Here is a 23,427-nt window from a genome sequence, read left to right on the forward strand (position 1 = left end):
GCCTGTGATTTCTGTACTGGGAGGAAACTGAAAGCCTTCAAGTCCTGTCTGGTGTGTCTGGTCTCTTACTGTGAGAAACACCTCCAGCCTCATTACGATGTAGCTAAATTAAAGAAACACAAGCTGGTGGAGCCCTCCGAGAAACTCCAGGAGAACATCTGCTCTCGTCACGATGAGGTGATGAAGATGTTCTGTCGTACTGATCAGCAGTGTATCTGTTATCTCTGCTCTGTGGATGAACATAAAGGCCACGACACCGTCTCAGCTGCAGCAGAAAGGACTGAGAGGCAGAGAGAGCTGGAGGTGAGTCGACTCAACATCCAGCAGAGGATCCAGGACAGAGAGAAAGATGTGAAGCTGCTCCAACAGGAGGTGGAGGCTGTCAATCGCTCTGCTGATAAAGCAGTGGAGGACAGTGAGAAGATCTTCACCGAGCTGATCCGTCTCATGGAGAAAAGAAGCTGTGATGTGAAGCAGCAGGTCAGATCCCAGCAGAAAACCCAAGTGAGTCGAGTCAAAGAGCTTCAGGAGAAGCTGGAGCAGGAGATCACTGAGCTGAAGAAGAGAGATGCTGAGATGAAGCTGCTCTCACACACAGAGGATCTCAACCAGTTTCTACTCAACTACCCCTCACTGTCTCCACTCACTGAATCTACATCCAGCATCAATATCCGTCCTCTGAGCTACTTTGAGGACGTGACGGCGGCTGTGTCAGAAGTCAGAGATAAACTACAGGACGTTCTGAGAGAGAAATGGACAAACATCTCACAGACAGTGACTGAAGTGAATGTTTTACTGTCACAACCAGAGCCCAAGACCAGAGCTGGGTTCTTAAAATATTCACGAGAAATCACACTGGATCCAAACACAGCATTCCCGTATCTGTTATTATCTGAGGGGAACAGAAAAGCAACATTAACGCTACAAAATCAGTCTTATTCTAGTCACCCAGACAGATTCACTGGATGTTATCAGGTCCTGAGTAGAGAGAGTCTGACTGGACGTTGTTACTGGGAGGTGGAGTGGAGAGGGGGAAGCGTTTATGTAGCAGTCGCATACAAGAGTATCAGGAGAGCAGGGGGGTCGGATGAATGTGAGTTTGGATGGAATGACAAATCTTGGGCGTTAGATTGTGTCCAAAACAGTTATAGATTTTTGTACAACAATGTCAAAACCCCCGTCTCAGGTCCTCAGTCCTCCAGAGTAGGAGTGTACCTGGATCACAGTGCAGGTAATCTGTCCTTTTACAGCGTCTCTGAAACCATGACTCTCCTCCACAGAGTCCAGACCACATTCACTGAGCCTCTCTATGCTGGACTTAGGCTTCTTTACAGGTGGGGAGACTCTGCTGAGTTGTGTAAACTGAAATAGACAGAAGTCATTTAAGGGTTCAATTCTGTGTTTTAACTCTTAAACTCATGTTGTCTCCATGTTTGTTGCTGAGAGCTGATTGTTGTGTCATTTCTTCACTGCACAGAGATCAGCTGTCAATCAAACATTATGGTGGTACTTTGACATCTTCTCATCAGTTGTTCTGTAAATGTTTGAGTGTCTTCAGGTGGCGCTCCTTCCTGTGTCTGTTTCACTGCTCATGATGATGTTTGTTCACCTGAACTGATATTTCTCTGCATGAATATGTAAACTTCTCTGTGCTCTAAAAGACATTTTGTTCTTTTCTGCTTTGTATTGACATTTATTTGTTTGGCAGACCTATGAGCTTTATAAACCTGTAATTATCATGATCATAATCAATAAGGAGATCCTTCATTATTCTCGTTCACATCGCTGAGATTCTGGTCAAACAAACTGATTGTGTTGATGAAGTGAATCTGAACATGAGATCATTGAACAAGAGTCATTTAACAGACTTTACTGATGGGATGTGTGAACAAACTGAAGGTTTATATAATCAATAAATAAATATGAACAAAGTATTTCCTTCCTGTCTTCATTCCAGGGTATCATACAAAGCTGATGGAGAAAATGTGAAACTAATATGAGAGAATAACTGAGGCAGTTTTTCCTCCTGAAACACCACAAAGTCCAGTGTTCATGTTTAGAGTCAGTCAGTCTCTGTCCTTTCAAATAAAACAGATTGTCACAGAGAAATGAGCAGAGTTTTCTATCAACTGCTGCTTTTTTTCCTTTATTTCTTTGTGCACTTAGTCAATAAAGAGGATTTATTACACAGACTTAAAAACTGTTTAAACAGTCAAATTAATTTGATGAAGTTTGGGTGTGTGGAGGTTTTGTTGAGTCCTGACACACATGAGACAACAGATATTGTGTAGATGATTCTCTACATTTGGTTACAAATATTTCAATGTTGTTTAATCACAATTCAAGACATCAGAGAAAATTTAACCTACAGCCTCAAATCTCACATTTCAAAATACTATTTACAACCTGAGAGCTGATGTTATAATAATATTTGTAAAGTGGAAACTCCTCTCTACCATCTTTCCCGTTTGACCTGAATGCAGCATCAGTGTTACAGGGTGTGACTCCTGTGAACAAACTGACATAGTGTGATATTACATATATTTAAATGTCTCTTTACTGATTTTGTTTGAAGCTGCCAAGGACTCAGTGAAGTTTTGACATGTCTTCCTGCAGTGAACATCACAGCAGGTTAACAAGAGAAATGTGAAACCTGATGCACAACACAAGAGGGCGCCCTCATCCTGCTAACCAGGGATGTAGTGGAGGTTAAAGCACCTCTACTCAGTTTGTCTGCATGTTTTAAACCATGTTTTTAAGCCCATCACAAACTTTCTAATGTCTCATACATCATGGTCAGGGGTGTCAGACTTCTGTTAGTCAAAGTGAATTCTCCTTTTTTAGTTAAAAAAACACCAGAAATGAGTGATTTTCCTGGTGGTAGTTTGGCTTGTGTCCCTCACTAATCGAGGCGTTTACTGTATGTCCTCCTTCATCTCACTTTTTAAAAACCTCACCTGTGTTTTTAATGTTTTAACACTGTTCTAGTATATTTTCTACTAACTTTATTTTCTTTTCTGCCAGCTACTGAAGTTAAGGTTGACCACAGTGTGTTTGGGTTGTGTGTCAGAAGCTTATTCTCATATTGATGCTTTTTTTGTGAAGAATTGTATCGATAGCACTGATCATTAAATATCAGTAGTGGAGGTTAAAGCACCTCAACTCAGTTTGTTTACAGTTTCAGTTAAGAACATATTTTTAGTCTCATAAAAACCTTTCTAGTAAAAGTGCATTGTGTCATACATCATGGTAAATGGTGTTAAACCGATATTAGTTCTTTAGGTATAGTTATTTAGTGAGGAACCATACTGTCACTGAGTTAATGCACCACCCTGCCAGCACGCTCTGTGACCCAAATCAAACACACCCGAGATGTTGCAGACCAAGGTTATTTGTAAGGTTATTTTATTTATGTGGCTTAATAATGCTTGTTGCACCCGCGTGTCCATAGACTTATTTATTGTTCGTTATTTTAGTTTAATTGTCTGAGTTTTGTCTTTTTTTCTGATTAGTTCTGAAAAGGCTGCTCTGAGGAAAGCTGTTGTTTAGATATAATTGATGCTGCAACGTGCGTCAATAGAGATATAATTTAATTGTTGGTTTGGACATCAGTGCTCTGTGGTGTGATGTTGTTTCACTAGTGTGTACATTGACTTTTAATGCAATTTATTTTGTAGCCTAAAGGTGTAACAGTAGTATTGAGAACTTTGATCAACAAATTAACTGCAGAAGCAGCTGATCTGGTTCAATCATGTCTTTCTGGATTCAGAGTTGCAGAAAGACATTGTTTTGGATACATTGTTTCTACCAATATAACAAAGACATGTGCAACTGATTCTACGTGTCTGCGTGTGTTCACAACAGTGCAGATGGTGTGAACGTGCCGCACCTAATGTCTGCTCAGACATACATTTTGGGATGCACATGGACAGTCCGAGCATATCCTCACAGACATGGACAGATGATGATTTTTCAGACAGATTGACACAGACAGTACATTTTGTGCTTAAAGGGACTATTTGTAACTTTCAGAAATGCTTGTTAACAGCGACACCTGTGGCCGTGAAATCAACGAAAGTCAGTGTCGGGCTCGTGCTTGCTCGCTCTAAATAGACATGAACGAGCATCGCTCAACACAGAGAGGCGACACACGTCAGCTTAAACCACAATATAACTCTATATTTCACCTGCTTGGCAGTAATGTTAGCTGACCAGACGAAGGTGTCTCCATGAATCACTGCTGATACTGTGTTTGCTTCTCCTGCCTCAGCGCAGGCTGAAGCAGCGGAGCTCCGCAGCGAGAAACTCATCTCCCTCCGCCCGCAGCCAGAGTGAACAGGGAGACACCAGCACCCGGTCGGTAACGAGACGACAAGGTTTCTCTCTGCAGAGCTTCGTCACTTCACAAGACACGGGAAACCTCCGTTGGTCTGGTGAAGCTGCAGCATTTATTTCTGCACAAACGTCCACTATACATTCACTAGATATTCTCAGAGCTAAACTAACTCTTCTGCAGTGTGGAGGGAGCGCGCGTTCACGTCTAGAGGTGGAGCGAGTACGCCAGAATGCGCGCTCTGTCTGAGTGAAGGCAAGCAGGCAGAGGAGCGGGGACGCCGGCAACACGCGACCGCGCATATGCGAGCGCGCATGTGTCCCGACCCGGTACATTTATACGCTTAGAAAGTTACAAACAGTCCCTTTAAGAGGGAACAATTAAGTATCAAATGGTTGGACTGTGGCTCAGGAGGTAGAGCGGGTCATCCACTACTTGGAAGATCGGCGATTCGATCCCCAACGCCTCCAGTCCGCATGTCAAAGTGTCCTTGTGCAAAATACAGAACCTCAAATTACTCCTGAAGACTGTGCCATTAGTGTGTGTGTATGTGTGTGAATGATTAGATTAAATCTGATGAACAGGTTGACACCTTGTATGACAGCCTCTGCCGACATGAATGTGTGTGTGAATGGGTGAATGATGACATGTAGTGTAAAGCTCTTTGAGTGGTCGGGAGACTAGCAAGGCGCTATACAAATGTAAGTCCATTTACCATTTACCATTAGTATGGTCACCTCCCATTTTGTAAAAGCAGACATGGCCGGTATTCCCTGTGATATCATGATACACAATTATAAAAGAAATTGTCACTAATTAATTTAAAGGTAGGGTCGACGATGTTGGAAAGCTAGTATAATTTGAAACTGCGTCTAACCCCCCCCCCCAACCTCGCACACACACACACACATGCACGAGCACCGCCGCATCGTAACTACTTCACAGAGCGGAGAGAGGGTCTCAACTCAACAGCGCTACCTCATGATAAGTAACCGCGGCAGTGCTACTGCAGGGCTGAGTTTTCTCTTCTATTCTCCAGTAAACGTGCGGCGGCGACACGCTTTGAGTTCAGGCTGGTGCACGCCAAGGTTAGAGAACGAGCAGTGAGGCAGGGAGGCATCTGATTGGTTCTTTCCAAGCGGACCGCGAGACAGTGATTGGTAGACATTGTTACAGGATTACAGCAGCTACAGATGACGGCTCTTTTCCGGTCCTTTTTCAGAGCTCATCAGTAATGGATCGCTGTCGGGGTGTAAAGACCATTTCAACCAATATAACAAATAGTGAATACTGGAGAACATCGTCAACACTGCCTTTAATTAATGATATTTAAACAATCATGATGATGTCTTCATCATAGTTTTCTGTCTTTTCTTATAAGACTCTTATAATGATTAGTCAATTAATCAGTTATCAGCAAAAGTGATAATGGATTAAATATATTATTCATTTATTAAACATATTAATTATTTATCAAGCAAAAGTGTGAATTGTTCTTTAGTTTCAGTTTCTCTAATAAGAGGACTTGCTGTTCTGGTAAACTGTGATGAAATACTCTCTCAGACAGTCCCAGTTAAATCTTTACCTCATGAAATGTCTGGATGGTTCAGAGCGTCACGACATGAACACACATCACCACAAATCTTCACCATAGACGGAGAGATGGAGGCTGGTTTTCCATCAGGTAGTTAGGCTACTATAATAACGATAGAAATAATAATAATAATAAAAAATACATCAATTGGTTTGATGATGACCTGGTCGCATAGTAATGAATCATTCACAACAGCGTTTGCAGTGCTGAAATGATAAAACATGAGACGATACTTTTGCTAAAAACAAACCCAAGATAAAGTGTGCTATGATGCGCCCTGGTAACCGGACGTGTCCTTCATAAAACAGTAGAGCATCGTGTTGTAACCGAGCAGTCTGATGTGTGTAGAGGTCTGTATGGTTAAACTGTAGCAGCCTGGAGCCGTTTTCAGGTGATTTCATGAAGGTAAACACGGCGGATAGTCGTGCGTAACGACACTGCGCTCTGCGTAACGACACTTCTCGGAGGCTGCGGATTTCTCAGTCCTCCTGTCTACAGATGCTGCAGGGATTTCTAGAAAGGAGGGCTTGGGTTTATTCCAGTGAATTCAAACTTTTCTGTGAGAGTTTTGTGTGTGTCTCACCTGCACAGCTGACAGTCGCTGTCCGCATCCTGCTGCGCCCTCGGAGCGACCCTCCTCTTCTTTATGAACCTTGTTTTGAGTGAAGCCGAGGACAGGGTCCCAGATGTGAAACACTCTTTTGTCATCAAGTCCAGCGATGACATGAGACTCGAGCTGCAGTGAGTTGACTCTCTCAGACGGTGTCCTCACAGGACAAGAGGCATTGCAGAGGGAGGACCGCTCTGAAGACACGTCCCGTTATTGAAGTCAGTGGAAGCACCAAGTCCCCAGCAGCGTCTGCGCAACTTCCGGTTAAGTACTTCAAAATAAAGGCTTTAGGGTGAATCAGCCTAATGTGGGACTTTTCTTTTTTGTTGCATTTCATATTGCGATATGAAGCCAATACATTAAATCCACACCCAGTACCACTAAATAAAATCTAATCACTAATATTAAGATCATTGCTAACCACACACTGTATTATGGATAATTATTGAAAAAACAAAAAACAAAACTCATACCATTTTAACAGATGCAGCCACCCCCAATTATAGAATATATTTACACCATATTATAATCTTTTTTCATGAACAAACACATCATAAACATATCCTGATAAAAACTAGCAGCATTATTTTATTTATAAGAAATGTATAGCCATAACATTACTTTTGTCTAAACACTATGTCATGGACCTTTGGGTGGTCTTCACACAGGGTGCTTCCAGTTTGATGATTGCTACACCCTAATCTATGAATAAACATTTGAGATTTCGTGATTTTGATCACTTGTATTATCCAGTAGTTTTATTGACTTTTATTTGTTTGAGGACGGCCTAAACCCATTAGAGCTTAGGTGTTCCACATTAGCAGTGTCCCACATTATGGCAACTCACCCTAATATAAATTATTTTAAATATATATTATTTTATTTTAAAGGGACAGTGTACATTCATCAGCATCGCTGTGAATGGGCCACGAAATCAGCCAAATATGCCCTTTTTTCAGCAAACATTTTGACATTTCATTGCAGGGTAAACACAGCTGTAATAACATGAATTATTTCCCACTCACTAAATTCAACAGGACCATAATTAATTTGATCAATTATATCTCTCTCACACCAAAAGGGGGTAACACTTTACTGAGGAACGAATGGGAAACTAACTGCTTGTGAACCTTTAGTTAATGAGTAACACCCAATCCAATTTTATAGAGTACGTAACGATTAGTCAGTGATTAGTTAATTACGTTATTAAAAAACAAATGAGAATCTAAATGCTCCTGAACCATTAGTTAATGAGTAACTCCAACTGAAATGTTGTAGAGTAGCTAATGATTATAAAACAAGTGAGGAACGAATCAGGGACGACTTGATAATTGATGAATCTTTAATAAGTAGTTCTCTGATAATTCCTAATGGAGGACTATCTAGTAGATAATCATGAGTTACTAGAGAACAGACTGGGAGATCGTATATTAATGAATCATTAAGTAATGATTAGTTCATGAATATATGTGACTTGATCTCTGAATCAGCTGCTGAGAAACACAAAACTAGTAACGACTCATTAATTAGTAACTTCTTAAACATCAGTTACTGTTTTTGTGTCTGTTTTGGCCTTTCCACTTTCTGGCAGAAAGGGTTTATTATTCTGAGCCAAACCATGAAGTTTTCCTACACATAACTAAGTGGGTTTGTTGTCTAAACTTAAGAAGATTTGTGCCAGAAAGCCCTCAAGGTAAACTTCTCCCATGTGCTCTCAGAGCACTCATTGATAACAGACTCTGCCATGAACACTGCTCCCACCCCGGGCATCACATAGTAGGCCTACACTAAATATATGATGGCAAAAATATACTTAATATACCGCCACTTTAAGGAACGTCTACATGAAGATAGAGGAACAAGCAAACTCTACACGAAGACCATGGAGTGTGTCCACTGCTCTCAACCTTTACCAAAAATAAGTCTTAAGTTGGTGGATGGACGAGTAAGTGGACAATCATTACCCTTAAATAAACATTTTATAAAAACAAAGAGTATTATGGCTTAGCTGTGAACTTCATGACATACATGTTAACATATTTATCAACCATTTATTAATATTAGTTAGTAAACCCTTTCTAAATGTTAACAAGACACATTTTTTAACAGTTAATAAATGCTTATTATTGTATTAACTAATGTTAATAATGTCTTTTCAAACATTAAATAATGTAAACAATGAATACCTCAGTTAACACAAACACCATTAGTAAATGCTTGCTAGACACTTTAGTTACTGTTAATTAAGGCTTATTAATGCTTTGAATAATGTTAAATAATGTACCCTTATTGTAAAGTGTTACCCTGCATCTGTTATTGTCCCTAATACTTACTTTCCGCAGCGTTTTGTGTCAGAGTCCTCCTCTGTGTTCCTCCCATTACTCGTCCCTCCTCGTGCTTTGGTCTCTGCTGAGACATTCTGCTGTAGTTTCCTGCTGTGCTGAAGCATCCTGAAGTTCAGGGAGAAAATTAAAGCACAAGACTTATTTGTTCTAAATAGGAAGCACTGCATAAATAGATCTGGGCAACATGGTCCCTGTTTTCACACCAAACTGCAGTGAATTTTTAACTGTGCTAACTGACAGGGATCCTCCACAATGCACTAATACTTTGCTAAAACTGGAATATGAGTGTGATCTCTGTTGATTAGCTGTGAAAAATCTGCAAAAAAACCCCAAGCAAAAAAAGTTTATCCATGTTACAGATTCATGTATTCATATTAATCAACAAATTAACTGCAGAAGCAGCTGATCTGGTTCAGTCATGTCTTTCTGGATTCAGAGTTGCAGGAAAAATATTGTTTGATCAGTAAAAGAAAACTGAAATAAAATTGAGGATGAGTCAGAGAAATATGGAGCCATCACCAAGAAGTCTTTTAAAACTAAAAACTTAAATGTTTTCAAATATGGAGCAGGTTTTAACCGAGGCTTTGTTGTAAATGAGGAAACAGAGGCTATGTTCCGAATCACATACTCTTTACTTTTAGTACATACTGCAGCTGTCCTTATAAAGTACGCACTGTTGCATGCAGTATTGGGAGATACTAGCAGTTTTAGTGGAGGAACTGAAGAAGACTGGACTCCAAGCTGCTCCTGCTGATCACTGCTATGCTGGACCTGAAGATGTGGCCTGTGATGTCTGCACTGGGAGGAAACTGAAAGCCTTCAAGTCCTGTCTGGTGTGTCTGGTCTCTTACTGTGAGAAACACCTCCAGCCTCATTACGATGTAGCTAAATTAAAGAAACACAAGCTGGTGGAGCCCTCCAGGAAGCTCCAGGAGAACATCTGCTCTCGTCACGACGAGGTGATGAAGATGTTCTGTCGTACTGATCAGCAGTGTATCTGTTATCTCTGCTCTGTGGATGAACATAAAGGCCACGACACCGTCTCAGCTGCAGCAGAAAGGACTGAGAGGCAGAGAGAGCTGGAGGTGAGTCGACTCAACATCCAGCAGAGGATCCAGGACAGAGAGAAAGATGTGAAGCTGCTCCAACAGGAGGTGGAGGCTGTCAATCGCTCTGCTGATAAAGCAGTGGAGGACAGTGAGAAGATCTTCACCGAGCTGATCCGTCTCATGGAGAAAAGAAGCTGTGATGTGAAGCAGCAGGTCAGATCCCAGCAGAAAACCCAAGTGAGTCGAGTCAAAGAGCTTCAGGAGAAGCTGGAGCAGGAGATCACTGAGCTGAAGAGGAGAGACGCTGAGATGAAGCTGCTCTCACACACAGAGGATCTCAACCAGTTTTCTACTAAACTGCCCCTCACTGTCACCACTCAGTGAATCTACATCCAGCATCAATATCCGTCCTCTGAGCTACTTTGAGGACGTGACGGCGGCTGTGTCAGAAGTCAGAGATAAACTACAGGACGTTTTGAGAGAGAAATGGACAAACATCTCACAGACAGTGACTGAAGTGGATGTTTTACTGTCACAACCAGAGCCCAAGACCAGAGCTGGGTTCTTAAAATATTCACGAGAAATCACACTGGATCCAAACACAGCACACACACAGCTGTTATTATCTGAGGGGAACAGAAAAGCAACATTAACGCCAGAACATCAGTCTTATTCTAGTCACCCAGACAGATTCACTGGATGTCGTCAGGTCCTGAGTAGAGAGAGTCTGACTGGACGTTGTTACTGGGAGGTGGAGAGGAGAGGGAGAGGAGTTTATGTAGCAGTCGCATACAAGAGTATCAGGAGAGCAGACTCTGGGTTTGGATTCAATGACAAATCTTGGGCGTTAGATTGTAAACAAAACAGTTATAGCTTTTTGTACAACAATGTTGAAACCCCCGTCTCAGGTCCTCAGTCCTCCAGAGTAGGAGTGTACCTGGATCACAGTGCAGGTATTCTGTCCTTCTACAGCATCTCTGAAACCATGACTCTCCTCCACAGAGTCCAGACCACATTCACTGAGCCTCTCTATGCTGGACTTGGGTTTTATTACGATTTTGGAGACTCTGCTGAGTTCTGTAAACTGAAATAGACAGAAGTCATTTAAGGGTTCAATTCTGTGTTTTAACTCTTAAACTCATGTTGTCTCCATGTTTGTTGCTGAGAGCTGATTGTTGTGTCATTTCTTCACTGCACAGAGATCAGCTGTCAATCAAACATTATGGTGGTACTTTGACCTCTTCTCATCAGTTGTTCTGTAAATGTTTGAGTGTCTTCAGGTGGCGCTCCTTCCTGTGTCTGTTTCACTGCTCATGATGATGTTTGTTCACCTGAACTGATATTTCTCTGCATGAATATGTAAACTTCTCTGTGCTCTAAAAGACATTTTGTTCTTTTCTGCTTTGTATTGACATTTATGTGTTTGGCAGACCTATGAGCTTTATAAACCTGTAATTATCATGATCATAATCAATAAGGAGATCCTTCATTATTCTCGTTCACATCGCTGAGATTCTGGTTAAACAAACTGATTTTGTTGATGAAGTGAATCTGAGCATGAGATCATTGAACAAGAGTCATTTAACAGACTTTACTGATGGGATGTGTGAACAAACTGAAGGTTTATATAATCAATAAATAAATATGAACAAAGTATTTTCTTCTTGTCTTCATTCCAGGGTATCATACAAAGCTGATGGAGAAAATGTGAAACTAATATGAGAGAATAACTGAGACAGCTTTTCCTCCTGAAACACCACAAAGTCCAGTGTTCATGTTTAGAGTCAGTCAGTCTCTGTCCTTTCAAATAAAACAGATTGTCACAGAGAAATGAGCAGAGTTTTCTATCAATTGCTGCTTTTTTTCTCTTTATTTCTTTGTGCACTTAGTCAATAAAGAGGATTTATTACACAGACTTAAAAACTGTTTAAACAGTCAAATTAATTTGATGAAGTTTGGGTGTGTGGAGGTTTTGTTGAGTCCTGACACACATGAGACAACAGATATTGTGTAGATGATTCTCTACATTTGGTTACAAATATTTCAATGTTGTTTAATCACAATTAAAGACATCAGAGAAAATTTAACCTACAGCCTCAAATCTCACATTTCAAAATACTATTTACAACCTGAGAGCTGATGTTATAATAATATTTGTAAAGTGGAAACTCCTCTCTACCATCTTTCCCGTTTGACCTGAATGCAGCATCAGTGTTACAGGGTGTGACTCCTGTGAACAAACTGACATAGTGTGATATTACATAGATTTAAATGTCTCTTTACTGATGTTGTTTGAAGCTGCCAAGGACTCAGTGAAGTTTTGACACGTCTTCCTGCAGTGAACATCACAGCAGGTTAACAAGAGAAATGTGAAAACTGATGCACAACACAAGAGGGCGCCCTCATCCTGCTAACCAGGGATGTAGTGGAGGTTAAAGCACCTCTACTCAGTTTGTCTGCATGTTTTAAACCATGTTTTTAAGCCCATCACAAACGTTCTAATGTTTCATACATCATGGTCAGGGGTGTCAGACTTCTATTAATCAAAGTGAATTCTCCTTTTTTTAGTTAAAAAAACACCAGAAATGAGTGATTTTCCTGGTGATAGTTTGGCTTGTGTCCCTCACTAACCAAGGCGCTTACTTCATTTCACTTTTTAAAAACCTCACCTTTTTTTAAAGGGACTATTTGTAACTTTCAGAAATGCTTCTTAACAGCGACTCGCTCTAAATATACCTGAACGAGCATCGCTCAAAACAGTGAGGCGACACACGTCACCTAAAACCACAATATCACTCTATATTTCAGCTGCTTGGCAGTAATGTTAGCTGACCAGACGAAGGTCTCTCCATGAACATGATTTAGATCTGATCCTAGTGTTGGCTTTTCCTGCCTAAGTGCAGGCTGAAGCAGCGGGGCTCTGTCTCCCTGCTCTCTCCGCCCGCAGCCGGAGAGAGCAGAGGAGACACAGGCACCCGGTCGGTAACGAGAAGACAACGTAAAGCTCCGTCACTTCACAAGACAAGGAAAACCTCTGTTGGTCTGGAGGAGCTGCAGCAGTTATTTCTGCACAAACCTCCCCTGTGCATTCACTAGATATTCTCAGAGCTAAACTAACTCTTCTGCAGTGAGGAGTGAGCACGCGTTCACGTTGAGAAGTGGAGCGAGCTGAGCTGTCTGAATGAAGGAGAGCAGGCAGAGGAGGAGGGTACAGCGGCTACACGCGAACGCGCATGTGTGACGACCCGCTACATTTATACGCTTACAAAGTTACAAATAGTCCCTTTAATGTTTTAACACTGTTCTAGTATATTTTCTACTAACTTTGCTTTTTTTTCCTGCCAGCTACTGAAGTTCAGGTTGACCACAGTGTGTTTGGGTTGTGTGTCAGAAAGTTATTCTCATATTAATGCTTTTTTTGTGAAGAATTGTGTTCAATAAATATCAGTAGTGGAGGTTAAAGCACCTCAACTCAGTTTGTCTACAGTTTCAGTTAAGAACATATTTTTATTCTGGTAAAAACCTTTGTAGTAAAAGTGCATTGTGTCATACATTATGGTAAATGGTGTTAAACCGATATTAGTTCTTTAGGTATAGTTATTTAGTGAGGAACCATACTGTCACTGAGTTAATGCACCACCCTGCCAGCACGCTCTGTGACCCAAATCAAACACACCAGAGATGTTGCAGACCAAGGTTATTTATAAGGTTATTTTATTTATGTGGATTAGTAATGCTTGATGCACGTGGTGTCCATAGACTTATTTATTGTTCGTTATTTTAGTTTAATTGTCTGAGTTTTGTCTTTTTTCTGATTAATTCTGAAAAGGCTGCTCTGAGGAAGGCTGTTGTTTAGATATAATTGATGCTGCAAAGTGCGTCAATAGAGATATAATTTAATTGTTGGTTTGGACATCAGTGCTCTGTGGTGTGATGTTGCTTCACTAGTGTATACATTGACTTTTAATGCAATTTATTTTGTAGCCTAAAGGCGTAACAGTAGTATTGAGAACTTTGATCAACAAAGGAACTGCAGAAGCAGCTGATCTGGTTCAATCATGTCTTTCTGGATTCAGAGTTTCAGCAAAAAGCTTGTTTGATCAGTAAAAGAAAATTGAACTGAATTTGAGGATGAGTCAGAGAAATATAGAGCCATCACCAAGAAGTATTTTAAAACTAAACACTTAAATGTTTTCATATGTGGAGCAGGTTTTAACCGAGGCTTCGTTGTAAATGAGGAAACAGAGGCTTTGTTCCAAATCGCATACTTTTTACTTTTAGTACATACTGCAGCTGTCCTTACAAAGTACGCACTGTTGCATGCAGTATTGGGACATACTACTTCGCCTTGACCTTTGACCCTCTTTCTCATATATCTGCTGCTCAGAGGATTATGGGTCAGAACAGCCAGAAAAGCATGCTTACTTGCATTCTGCATAATGCGACCAGATGTAGTAGGACATCCTGGTATTTTTGGCATACTGCATTTGACATACTATGTATTGAGACATACTAAATCTTTTTCTGTCATACTAAATGGTATGGTAGTGTGGGTATTGGAACGTATAGAGTTAAAATTCACAAGCTCCGTGTAGCACACAGCTCCTATCACTATAATTATACTGGACCAGAATCAGAAGATACCAGACTCAAACAGGAGGCATAAAAAGTTGATTAAAATATCAAATGACCACATTAGACAAAAAGCTATGAGCTGGTACCGTGTATTTCAAAAAAATAACAAAGAAAATAAAATGAATACCCATGAGTTCAGTATACAGATAAATTCCACAAAGATGCTTCAGTTTCATCTCAGCAACAAAATATTTCTTTTATCACACTCTGGGTTTGAACCACTGAGTTTTTACCAACTATTTTTTTCTGACTGGGTGCACCCTAATATCAATAACTCAAAATCTCAATTCTCAATTTTTGGATCAAACATTCAATGAGTAACAATATTAAAACAATAACCCGGTTCAATATTATCACTTCTCAACTTGTTTCAACCTTAATTCAACCAATAATTCAATATTAACTGTTCCAGTAATAGACATTGTTACCAAGGCATAACAACACACCATATCAATAACATGAATATTCAGTCCATTCACTTTAACCAGTGTGATGGTTAAAACTCAGTCCTTTCACCAGGACAGGGAATGTGTTTCAGGGAGCACGAAGAGGGCAAATGTTTTCAATTCAAGTAAAAAAAAGGGTTAAGTCAGAGTCTGGGGTTTGAGGTTGTGCACGGGATGCTGGGAGTTGAGTGTAAAGGGTGGTGTAGCCTTGTACAGTTTGTGATGTTTACCCTACCGCCATGACAGAAGAGGGGTAAGGTCGACAGTTCTTGGCTCTGGGATCTTCACTCCAGGGATCTAGAGGTCTCGTCTGGGTTAGCTCGCCATCAACTTTGAATCACTCCAAAAAACCTGACCTGCAGTTATTGACATGGCCAGAATTGTTCGTGAATCAATTGCATTTCTGATTCATCAGGAATTAATAATTCCTTTAACTTCAACAACACATATTCATATAACGTAGATTTTACAATCAACATATTTTAAACAATCTTCACGGTACATGAATTACAAATGAAACTGAGGTAACATGAGACTGCATTTCTATCTTAACATAACATACTTTTGAAATTAAAGCAAATAATGTTACGTGAATTATCAATGTAAACCCGAGACAATACTAATGCCTTCTTCTATGTCTGTCTTTTTATTTAAATCATATTCACTATACCATGAAATAAAATACCTGACAAAACATAACTCATGTTGCTTCAGTATTAAACAGTTCAGTAGCTTTACTAGCCAGAGAAAACATTGAGCAACTAAACACTCTTTATGTCACGTTTTATATTCTTCCCAATGCAGCTTTCATTTAGTTGAGCTCTACAACAGTCAGCTAAATGCACTGTTCATCGCTTAATGCTAAGTCTGTTAACTCTGGGCCTTTTCACTTGAACTTGCCAGCTTAGCACATCGTGGCACAGCACTTCTTTATTACAGCGACTCAACGATTCGGGAGTTTCTCTGTGTCGCTCAGCAGCTTTCAGTGAGCAGGGCCTCTCTCACACACACATCTACGAGCTTATAACAGATTTCAGACTGTTACCATTCTGATTTGACAACGTTATATTGTGTTTACTGTTTTATCTGAGCTATATTGTTACGACAGTGTCTCTCTAACGTTTCAGTAGCGTACACTGTCTAGCCTGCCTAGGGTGCAGTAGACCTGCGCTCTGATTGGCTAAGGCAGTTCCATGTTGTTAACTCTTTGTGACCTGGATTACACAGAGGTGACGGGAGGCGGCAAAACAGTCGGCCTTCATCGCTGCTGGTTCTTTGGTGTTTGTTTGGTGCGTCTGTGTCTTTAAGAATTTTAAGGTTAAGATGAAAATAACACATTTGAGTGTGATCTCTGTTGATTAGCTGTGAAAATGCTGTAAAAACCCCAAACAAACAAAAGTTTATCCATGTTACTGATTCATGGATTCATATTAATCAACAAATGAACTGCAGAAGCAGCTGATCCGGTTCAATCATGTCTTTCTGGATTCAGAGTTGCAGCAAAAAACTTGTTTGATCAGTAAAAGAAAACTGAACTGAATTTGAGGATGAGTCAGAGAAATATGGAGCCATCACCAAGAAGTATTTTAAAACTAAAAACTTAAATGTTTTCAAATGTGGAGCAGGTTTTAACCGAGGCTTCGTTGTAAAATGAGGAAACAGAGGATATGTTCCAAATCGCATACTTTTGAATTTTTAGTACATACTGCAGCTGTCTGTACACAGTACGCACTGTTGCATGCAGTATTGGGACATACTACTTCGCCATGACCTCTGACCCTCTTGCTCATATATCTGCTGCACAGAGGATTGTGGGTCAGAACAGACAGAAAAGCGTGCTTACTTGCATTCTGCAAAATGCGACCAGATGTAGTAGGACACCCTGGTATTTTTGGCATACTGCATTTAACATACTATGTATTAGGACATACTAAATCTTTTTCTGTCATACTAAATAGTATGGTAGTGTTGGTACTGGAATGCACAGAGTTAAAATTCACAAGCTCCGCTTCCTGGAATGAATCATAGCTTGATAACCCCTCCCTCCTCCTCCTGCTGCTCTCAAACACAGACTGCTCCACGCTGTCAGTTTATTTCCTTGTTCTCTCCCCTTCAGATCTACAGTTTGAAGACGGGTGTAACCAACATGGTGGTGAAGTGCAAGAGCTGACAGGCCCCATTCACTGCATCACACATGTTGATTAGATCAGAGCTCAAACTAGTTTCAGTTATAGGGAAGTGAAACTCAGACAGTCGTTGTCACTGAGAGGTGAAATGGCGCAGAAAGGAGTTCAGCTGGAGCGGGAAACCTTCTCTTGTTCCATCTGTCTGGATCTACTGAAGGATCCGGTGACTACTTCCTGTGGACACAGCTACTGCATGAACTGTATTAAAAGCTTCTGGGATGGAGAGGATGAGAAGAAGATCTACAGCTGCCCTCAGTGTAGGCAGACCTTCACACAGAGGCCTGTCCTGCTGAAAAACACCATGTTAGCAGTTTTAGTGGAGGAACTGAAGAAGACTGGACTCCAAGCTGCTCCTGCTGATCACTGCTATGCTGGACCTGAAGATGTGGTCTGTGATTTCTGTACTGGGAGGAAACTAAAAGCCTTCAAGTCCTGTCTGGTGTGTCTGGTCTCTTACTGTGAGAAACACCTCCAGCCTCATTACGATGTAGCTAAATTAAAGAAACACAAGCTGGTGGAGCCCTCCAAGCAGCTCCAGGAGAACATCTGCTCTCGTCACGATGAGGTGATGAAGATGTTCTGTCGTACTGATCAGCAGTGTATCTGTTATCTCTGCTCTGTGGATGAACATAAAGGCCACGACACCGTCTCAGCTGCAGCAGAAAGGACTGAGAGGCAGAGAGAGCTGGAGGTGAGTCGACTCAACATCCAGCAGAGGATCCAGGACAGAGAGAAAGATGTGAAGCTGCTCCAACAGGAGGTGGAGGCTGTCAATCGCTCTGCTGATAAAGCAGTGGAGGACAGTGAGAAGATCTTCACCGAGCTGATCCGTCTCATGGAGAAAAGAAGCTGTGATGTGAAGCAGCAGGTCAGATCCCAGCAGAAAACCCAAGTGAGTCGAGTCAAAGAGCTTCAGGAGAAGCTGGAGCAGGAGATCACTGAGCTGAAGAGGAGAGACGCTGAGATGAAGCTGCTCTCACACACAGAGGATCACTACCAGTTTCTACTCAACTGCCCCTCACTGTCACCACTCAGTGAATCTACATCCAGCATCAATATCCGTCCTCTGAGCTACTTTGAGGACGTGACGGGCGGCTGTGTCAGAAGTCAGAGATAAACTACAGGACGTTCTGAGAGAGAAATGGACAAACATCTCACAGACAGTGACCTGAAGTGGATGTTTTACTGCCACAACCAGAGCCCAAGACCAGAGCTGGGTTCTTAAAATATTCACGAGAAATCACACTGGATCCAAACACAGCAAACACACAGCTGTTATTATCTGAGGGGAACAGAAAAGCAACATTAAAGCAACAAAGTCAGTCTTATTCTAGTCACCCAGACAGATTCACTGGATGTTGGCGTCAGGTCCTGAGTAAAGAGAGTCTGACTGGACGTTGTTACTGGGAGGTGGAGAGGAGAGGGAGAGGAGTTTATGTAGCAGTCGCATACAAGAGTATCAGGAGAGCAGGGTGGTCGAATGAAAGTTTGTTTGGATACAATGACAAATCTTGGGCGTTAGATTGTGACCAAAACGGTTATAGATTTTTGTACAACAATGTCAAAAACCCCCGTCTCAGGTCCTCAGTCCTCCAGAGTAGGAGTGTACCTGGATCACACTGCAGGTATTCTGTCCTTCTACAGCGTCTCTGAAACCATGACTCTCCTCCACAGAGTCCAGACCACATTCACTGAGCCTCTCTATGCTGGACTTAGGCTTTATTCCAGTTTTGGAGACACTGCTGAGTTTCTGTAAACTGAAATAGACAGAAGTCATTTAAGGGTTCAATTCTGTGTTTTAACTCTTAAACTCATGTGGTCTCCATGTTTGTTGCTGAGAGCTGATTGTTGTGTCATTTCTTCACTGCACAGAGATCAGCTGTCAATCAAACATTATGGCGGTACTTTGACATCTTCTCATCAGTTGTTCTGTAAATGTTTGAGTGTCTTCAGGTGGCGCTCCTTCCTGTGTCTGTTTCACTGATCATGATGATGTTTGTTCACCTGAACTGATATTTCTCTGCATGAATATGTAAACTTCTCTGTGCTCTAAAAGATATTTTGTTCTTTCCGCTTTGTATTGACATTTATTTGTTTGGCAGACCTGTGAGCTTTATAAACCTGTAATTATCATGATCATAATCAATAAGGAGATCCTTCATTATTCTCGTTCACATCGCTGAGATTCTGGTCAAACAAACTGATTGTGTTGATGAAGTGAATCTGAACATGAGATCATTGAACAAGAGTCATTTAACATACTTTACTGATGGGATGTGTGAACAAACTGAAGGTTTATATAATCAATAAACAAATATGACCAAAGCATTTTCTTCCTGTCTTCATTCCAGGGTATCATACAAAGCTGATGGAGAAAATGTGAAACTAATATGAGAGAATAACTGAGGCAGCTTTTCCTCCTGAAACACCACAAAGTCCAGTGTTCATGTTTAGAGTCAGTCAGTCTCTGTCCTTTCAAATAAAACAGTTTGTCACAGAGAAATGAGCAGAGTTTTCTATCAATTGCTGCATTTTTTCTCTATATTTCTTTGTGCACTTAGTCAATAAAGAGGATTTATTACACAGACTTAAAAACTGTTAGAATAGTAAAGATTAATTTGGTGAAGTTTGGGTGTGAGGAGGTTTTGTTGAGTCCTGACACACATGAGACAACAGATATTGTGTATTTGATTCTCTACATTTGGTTAAAAATATTTCAATGTTGTTTAAACAGAATTCAAGAAAATCAGAGAAAATTTAACCTACAGCCTCAAATCTCACATTCCCAAATACTATTTACAACCTGAGAGCTGATGTTATAATAATATTTGTAAAGTGGAAACTCCTCTCTACCATCTTTTCCATGTGACCTGAATGCAGCATCAGTGTTACAGGGTGTGACTCCTGTGAACAAACTGACATAGTGTGATATTACATAGATTTAAATGTCTCTTTACTGATGTTGTTTGAAGCTGCCAAAGGCTCAGTAAAGTTTTGACATGTCTTCCTGCAGTGAACATCACAGCAGGTTAACAAGAGAAATGTGAAACCTGATGCACAACACAAGAGGGCGCCCTCATCCTGCTAACCAGGGATGTAGTGGAGGTTAAAGCACCTCTACTCAGTTTGTCTGCATGTTTTAAACCATGTTTTTAAGCCCATCACAAACTTTCTAATGTCTCATACATCATGGTCAGGGGTGTGGGACTTCTGTTAGTCAAAGTGAATTCTCCTTTTTAGTTAAAAACCCCCATAAATGAGTGATTTTCCTGGTGGTAGTTTGGCTTGCGTCCCTCACTAACCGAGGCGTTTACTGTATGTCCTCCTTCATTTCACTTTTTAAAAACCTCCCCTGTGTTTTTAATGTTTTAACACTGTTCTAGTATATTTTCTACTAGCTTTACTTTTTTTTCTGCCAGCTACTGAAGTTCAGGCTGACCACAGTGTGTTTGGGTTGTGTGTCAGAAGGTTATTCTCATATTGATGCTTTCTTTTGTGAAGAATTGTATCGATAGCACTGATCAATAAATATCAGTAGTGTAGGTTAAAGCACCTCAACTCAGTTTGTCTACAGTTTCAGTTAAGAACATATTTTTAGTCTGATAAAAACCTTTATAGTAAAAGTACATTGTGTCATACATCATGGTAAATGGTGTCAACCCGATATTAGTTCTTTAGTTATAGTTATTTAGTGAGGAACCATACTGTCACTGATTTAATGCACCACCCTGCCAGCACGCTCTGTGACCCAAATCAAACACACCGAGATGTTGCAGACCAACAGGTGCATGCTGGATCTGGCCAACCTGCTAAATGCTAACATGCTCATGGTGCATCCTCCAGCGGTGACGTCTGTGTTCACTGAGGAACTTTTACCGTCAGTGAGGTGTGTGTGAGGCCTTTCTGCTGTTTGTGACAATAATCCCTGATGTGACTGCAGAGCCTCATTCAGCTCAACATGTCTGAAAACTTTGAGGAGCAGCAGAGTTGAACCTGGAGCAGATCATGGAGGACTTCATGGAGCACAAGACTCCCAGAATAACGTCCAGACAGGTGAGTACAACAAACTCACTGATGGATGTAACTCACTGTACAGAGAGGGACGTCAACAAACACTGCGCTGTATAGAAACGTAGCATTGTGTCTGTGTGTGTGTGTGTGTGTGTGTGCTACATGGTGTGTATAAAACTGTCCTTTACTTTAACATGTGTGTATGCAGCTGCAGTAGAGTTTATATAGTTTATATGACTCCATGTCTGCTGGGTGATGTTTTATTATGCTGTTGATTTTTTTTTTTTTAAACTTCTTTTTATTTCCTTTCAACAGGTACAGTCGTACAGCACAGTCACATGTTTTGACATAACACAGCAGGGTCACGTGTCCTTAAGAGGCAGTCCGTGAGCCTCAGCATCCCCACAATGTCCTCACATCGCTCCATCAAGTAGGAACGAGCAGCACTCTTCTTCCATAGGCCCAGAGAATACACAGATGTACAGGGAGGAAAAACAACATGCATACCCATACTCAAACTAGGCGAGAAGATAAGTATAAACAAGTAAACAGTGATAAAAAAAATCACAAACAAAAAAAATAAATACATATCAACAGAAATGAATAGAAGACTAAAAAATAAAAAATCCCCAGGTTGTTACATATTCATTTAGTTCACATCAATTAAGAAAAATTAGGATATTGGGACCACTTAATTAAGAATACATCTGTCCTTAGTTGTAACCTTGCAGTGATGTTTTCCATGTCGTAAACCTCTTTAACCTTCTCCTTCCATAGTGTTACTGAGGGGGGCTGCAGCCTCAACCAGGAGACTGCAATCATCTTCTTAGCAATTAAAAGTAGGACTCTGAGTAGTAATGTCCGATTGTTGTCTTCTATATCCTCTGGTGTTATTCCCAGTATAAAATAAGATGGTTTTAAGGGCAGTTCTATATCCAAACATTATTTTATTTCTTTTTGTATATTTTGCCAATATTCTAGTAGTTTTGAACAGTCCCAGAAGATGTGCGTGTGGTCTCCTCAGAGGAGTCCTGAAAAACCTCATCCTGACTTTCCAGTCAAATTCCTTCCAAGTGGGGCTTTTCATTATTCTATGTCCCTCTCTACACGATCGTTCCCAGTTTTTATCCGAAATTATAGTGTTCATCTCCAGTTCCCATTTTTCTTTAATGTCCAAGCTGTTATCCATTAGTTCTTATTGTAATATCTTGTATATATATGATATTATCTTCTTTTTAATCGTCCCTTTAATTTTTATTTTTTAAATTTTTTTATTTAAGGTTAAAGGAATACATACACATACTTGTAAAGGACATACAGACAGCAGCAACAACATATATAAACAAAAAAAAAGAAACATAAGAATAAGAAAAGAGAAAAACTCTTACTCTTACTACCCGTTGTAATAGTGCAGGGTCAAGAGATAAGTTCATATTCATATACATACATATTCATATACAATTAACCTCATATATACAGTATATATATATACACACAGTATATACATATGTCTATATCTACATGCACATTCATATACATATCCACTTAGACACATTTGCTTACACCAATTATCTATTCTATTATACAGACAAAAAAAGGACATATTTACATCTCTTGTTTCAAAAACATTTTGAAACGTTCAGTGTTTAACGGTTGTCTTTTTATAGCTTTAAATATAAAAGCTTTCCCCATCATAATGATGATTTTGTTCAGGTTTTTACTTTTTCATCATCCCTTAAATCACCAAACATTATAGATAAAGGACAACTATAGAAATTTTGATTTATAGACTGAGATCCACTTTTCAACTTGAATCCCAAATAATGCAACTTCCTTACAATACCAAAATAAATGAATGTCTGACTCCTCTTCCTCCTCACAGAATCTACATAAGTCACATTGTGGATGCCCCATTTTTTTTAGCATTCTCTTAGTAGGTAAGGATTTGTAGATTAGTTTTAGTTGTAAAATTCTAATGGAGACATTAAAAGAAGTTGTGTAAATACATGCATATACTACTGGCGCAGCAGAAATGTTTTTTAAGATGCATGTATAACTGATATATTTTCTTGTTTATTTTTCTCTTATTCATCCATGTTGTGTTCTTAATGTAGGGCAACATGCCATTTGCTTTGTACATAATGATAGCTTCCTTTTCCAGATGTGAGGTATAGCTGCACAGAGTTGATTATATGTAAAACGGTCACAAACATTACCG

General features: G+C 40.2%; 2 protein-coding genes across 2 annotated transcripts in view; both read left to right on the plus strand.

Moving 5' to 3' along the window:
* LOC119490576 (tripartite motif-containing protein 29-like) lies at positions 1-17,182 on the plus strand (the record flags this gene model as incomplete). The annotated part of the gene is made up of 2 exons (XM_037774080.1): positions 1-767; positions 17,137-17,182. Coding segments are annotated over 2 exons (813 nt in total), but the record flags the coding sequence as incomplete, so codon positions are not given.
* The window catches only part of LOC119490493 (E3 ubiquitin/ISG15 ligase TRIM25-like), a 13,733-nt gene continuing 7,396 nt past the window's right edge, over positions 17,091-23,427 (plus strand). The window contains exon 1 of the mRNA XM_037773934.1: positions 17,091-17,907. Within this exon, the coding sequence (XP_037629862.1) occupies positions 17,287-17,907 (621 nt within the window). The 5' untranslated portion in view covers positions 17,091-17,286. The remainder of the gene's footprint in view (positions 17,908-23,427) is intronic.

Source organism: Sebastes umbrosus, chromosome 6, assembly GCF_015220745.1.
Source record: "Sebastes umbrosus isolate fSebUmb1 chromosome 6, fSebUmb1.pri, whole genome shotgun sequence".
In the NCBI taxonomy this organism is placed as follows: domain Eukaryota; kingdom Metazoa; phylum Chordata; class Actinopteri; order Perciformes; family Sebastidae; genus Sebastes; species Sebastes umbrosus.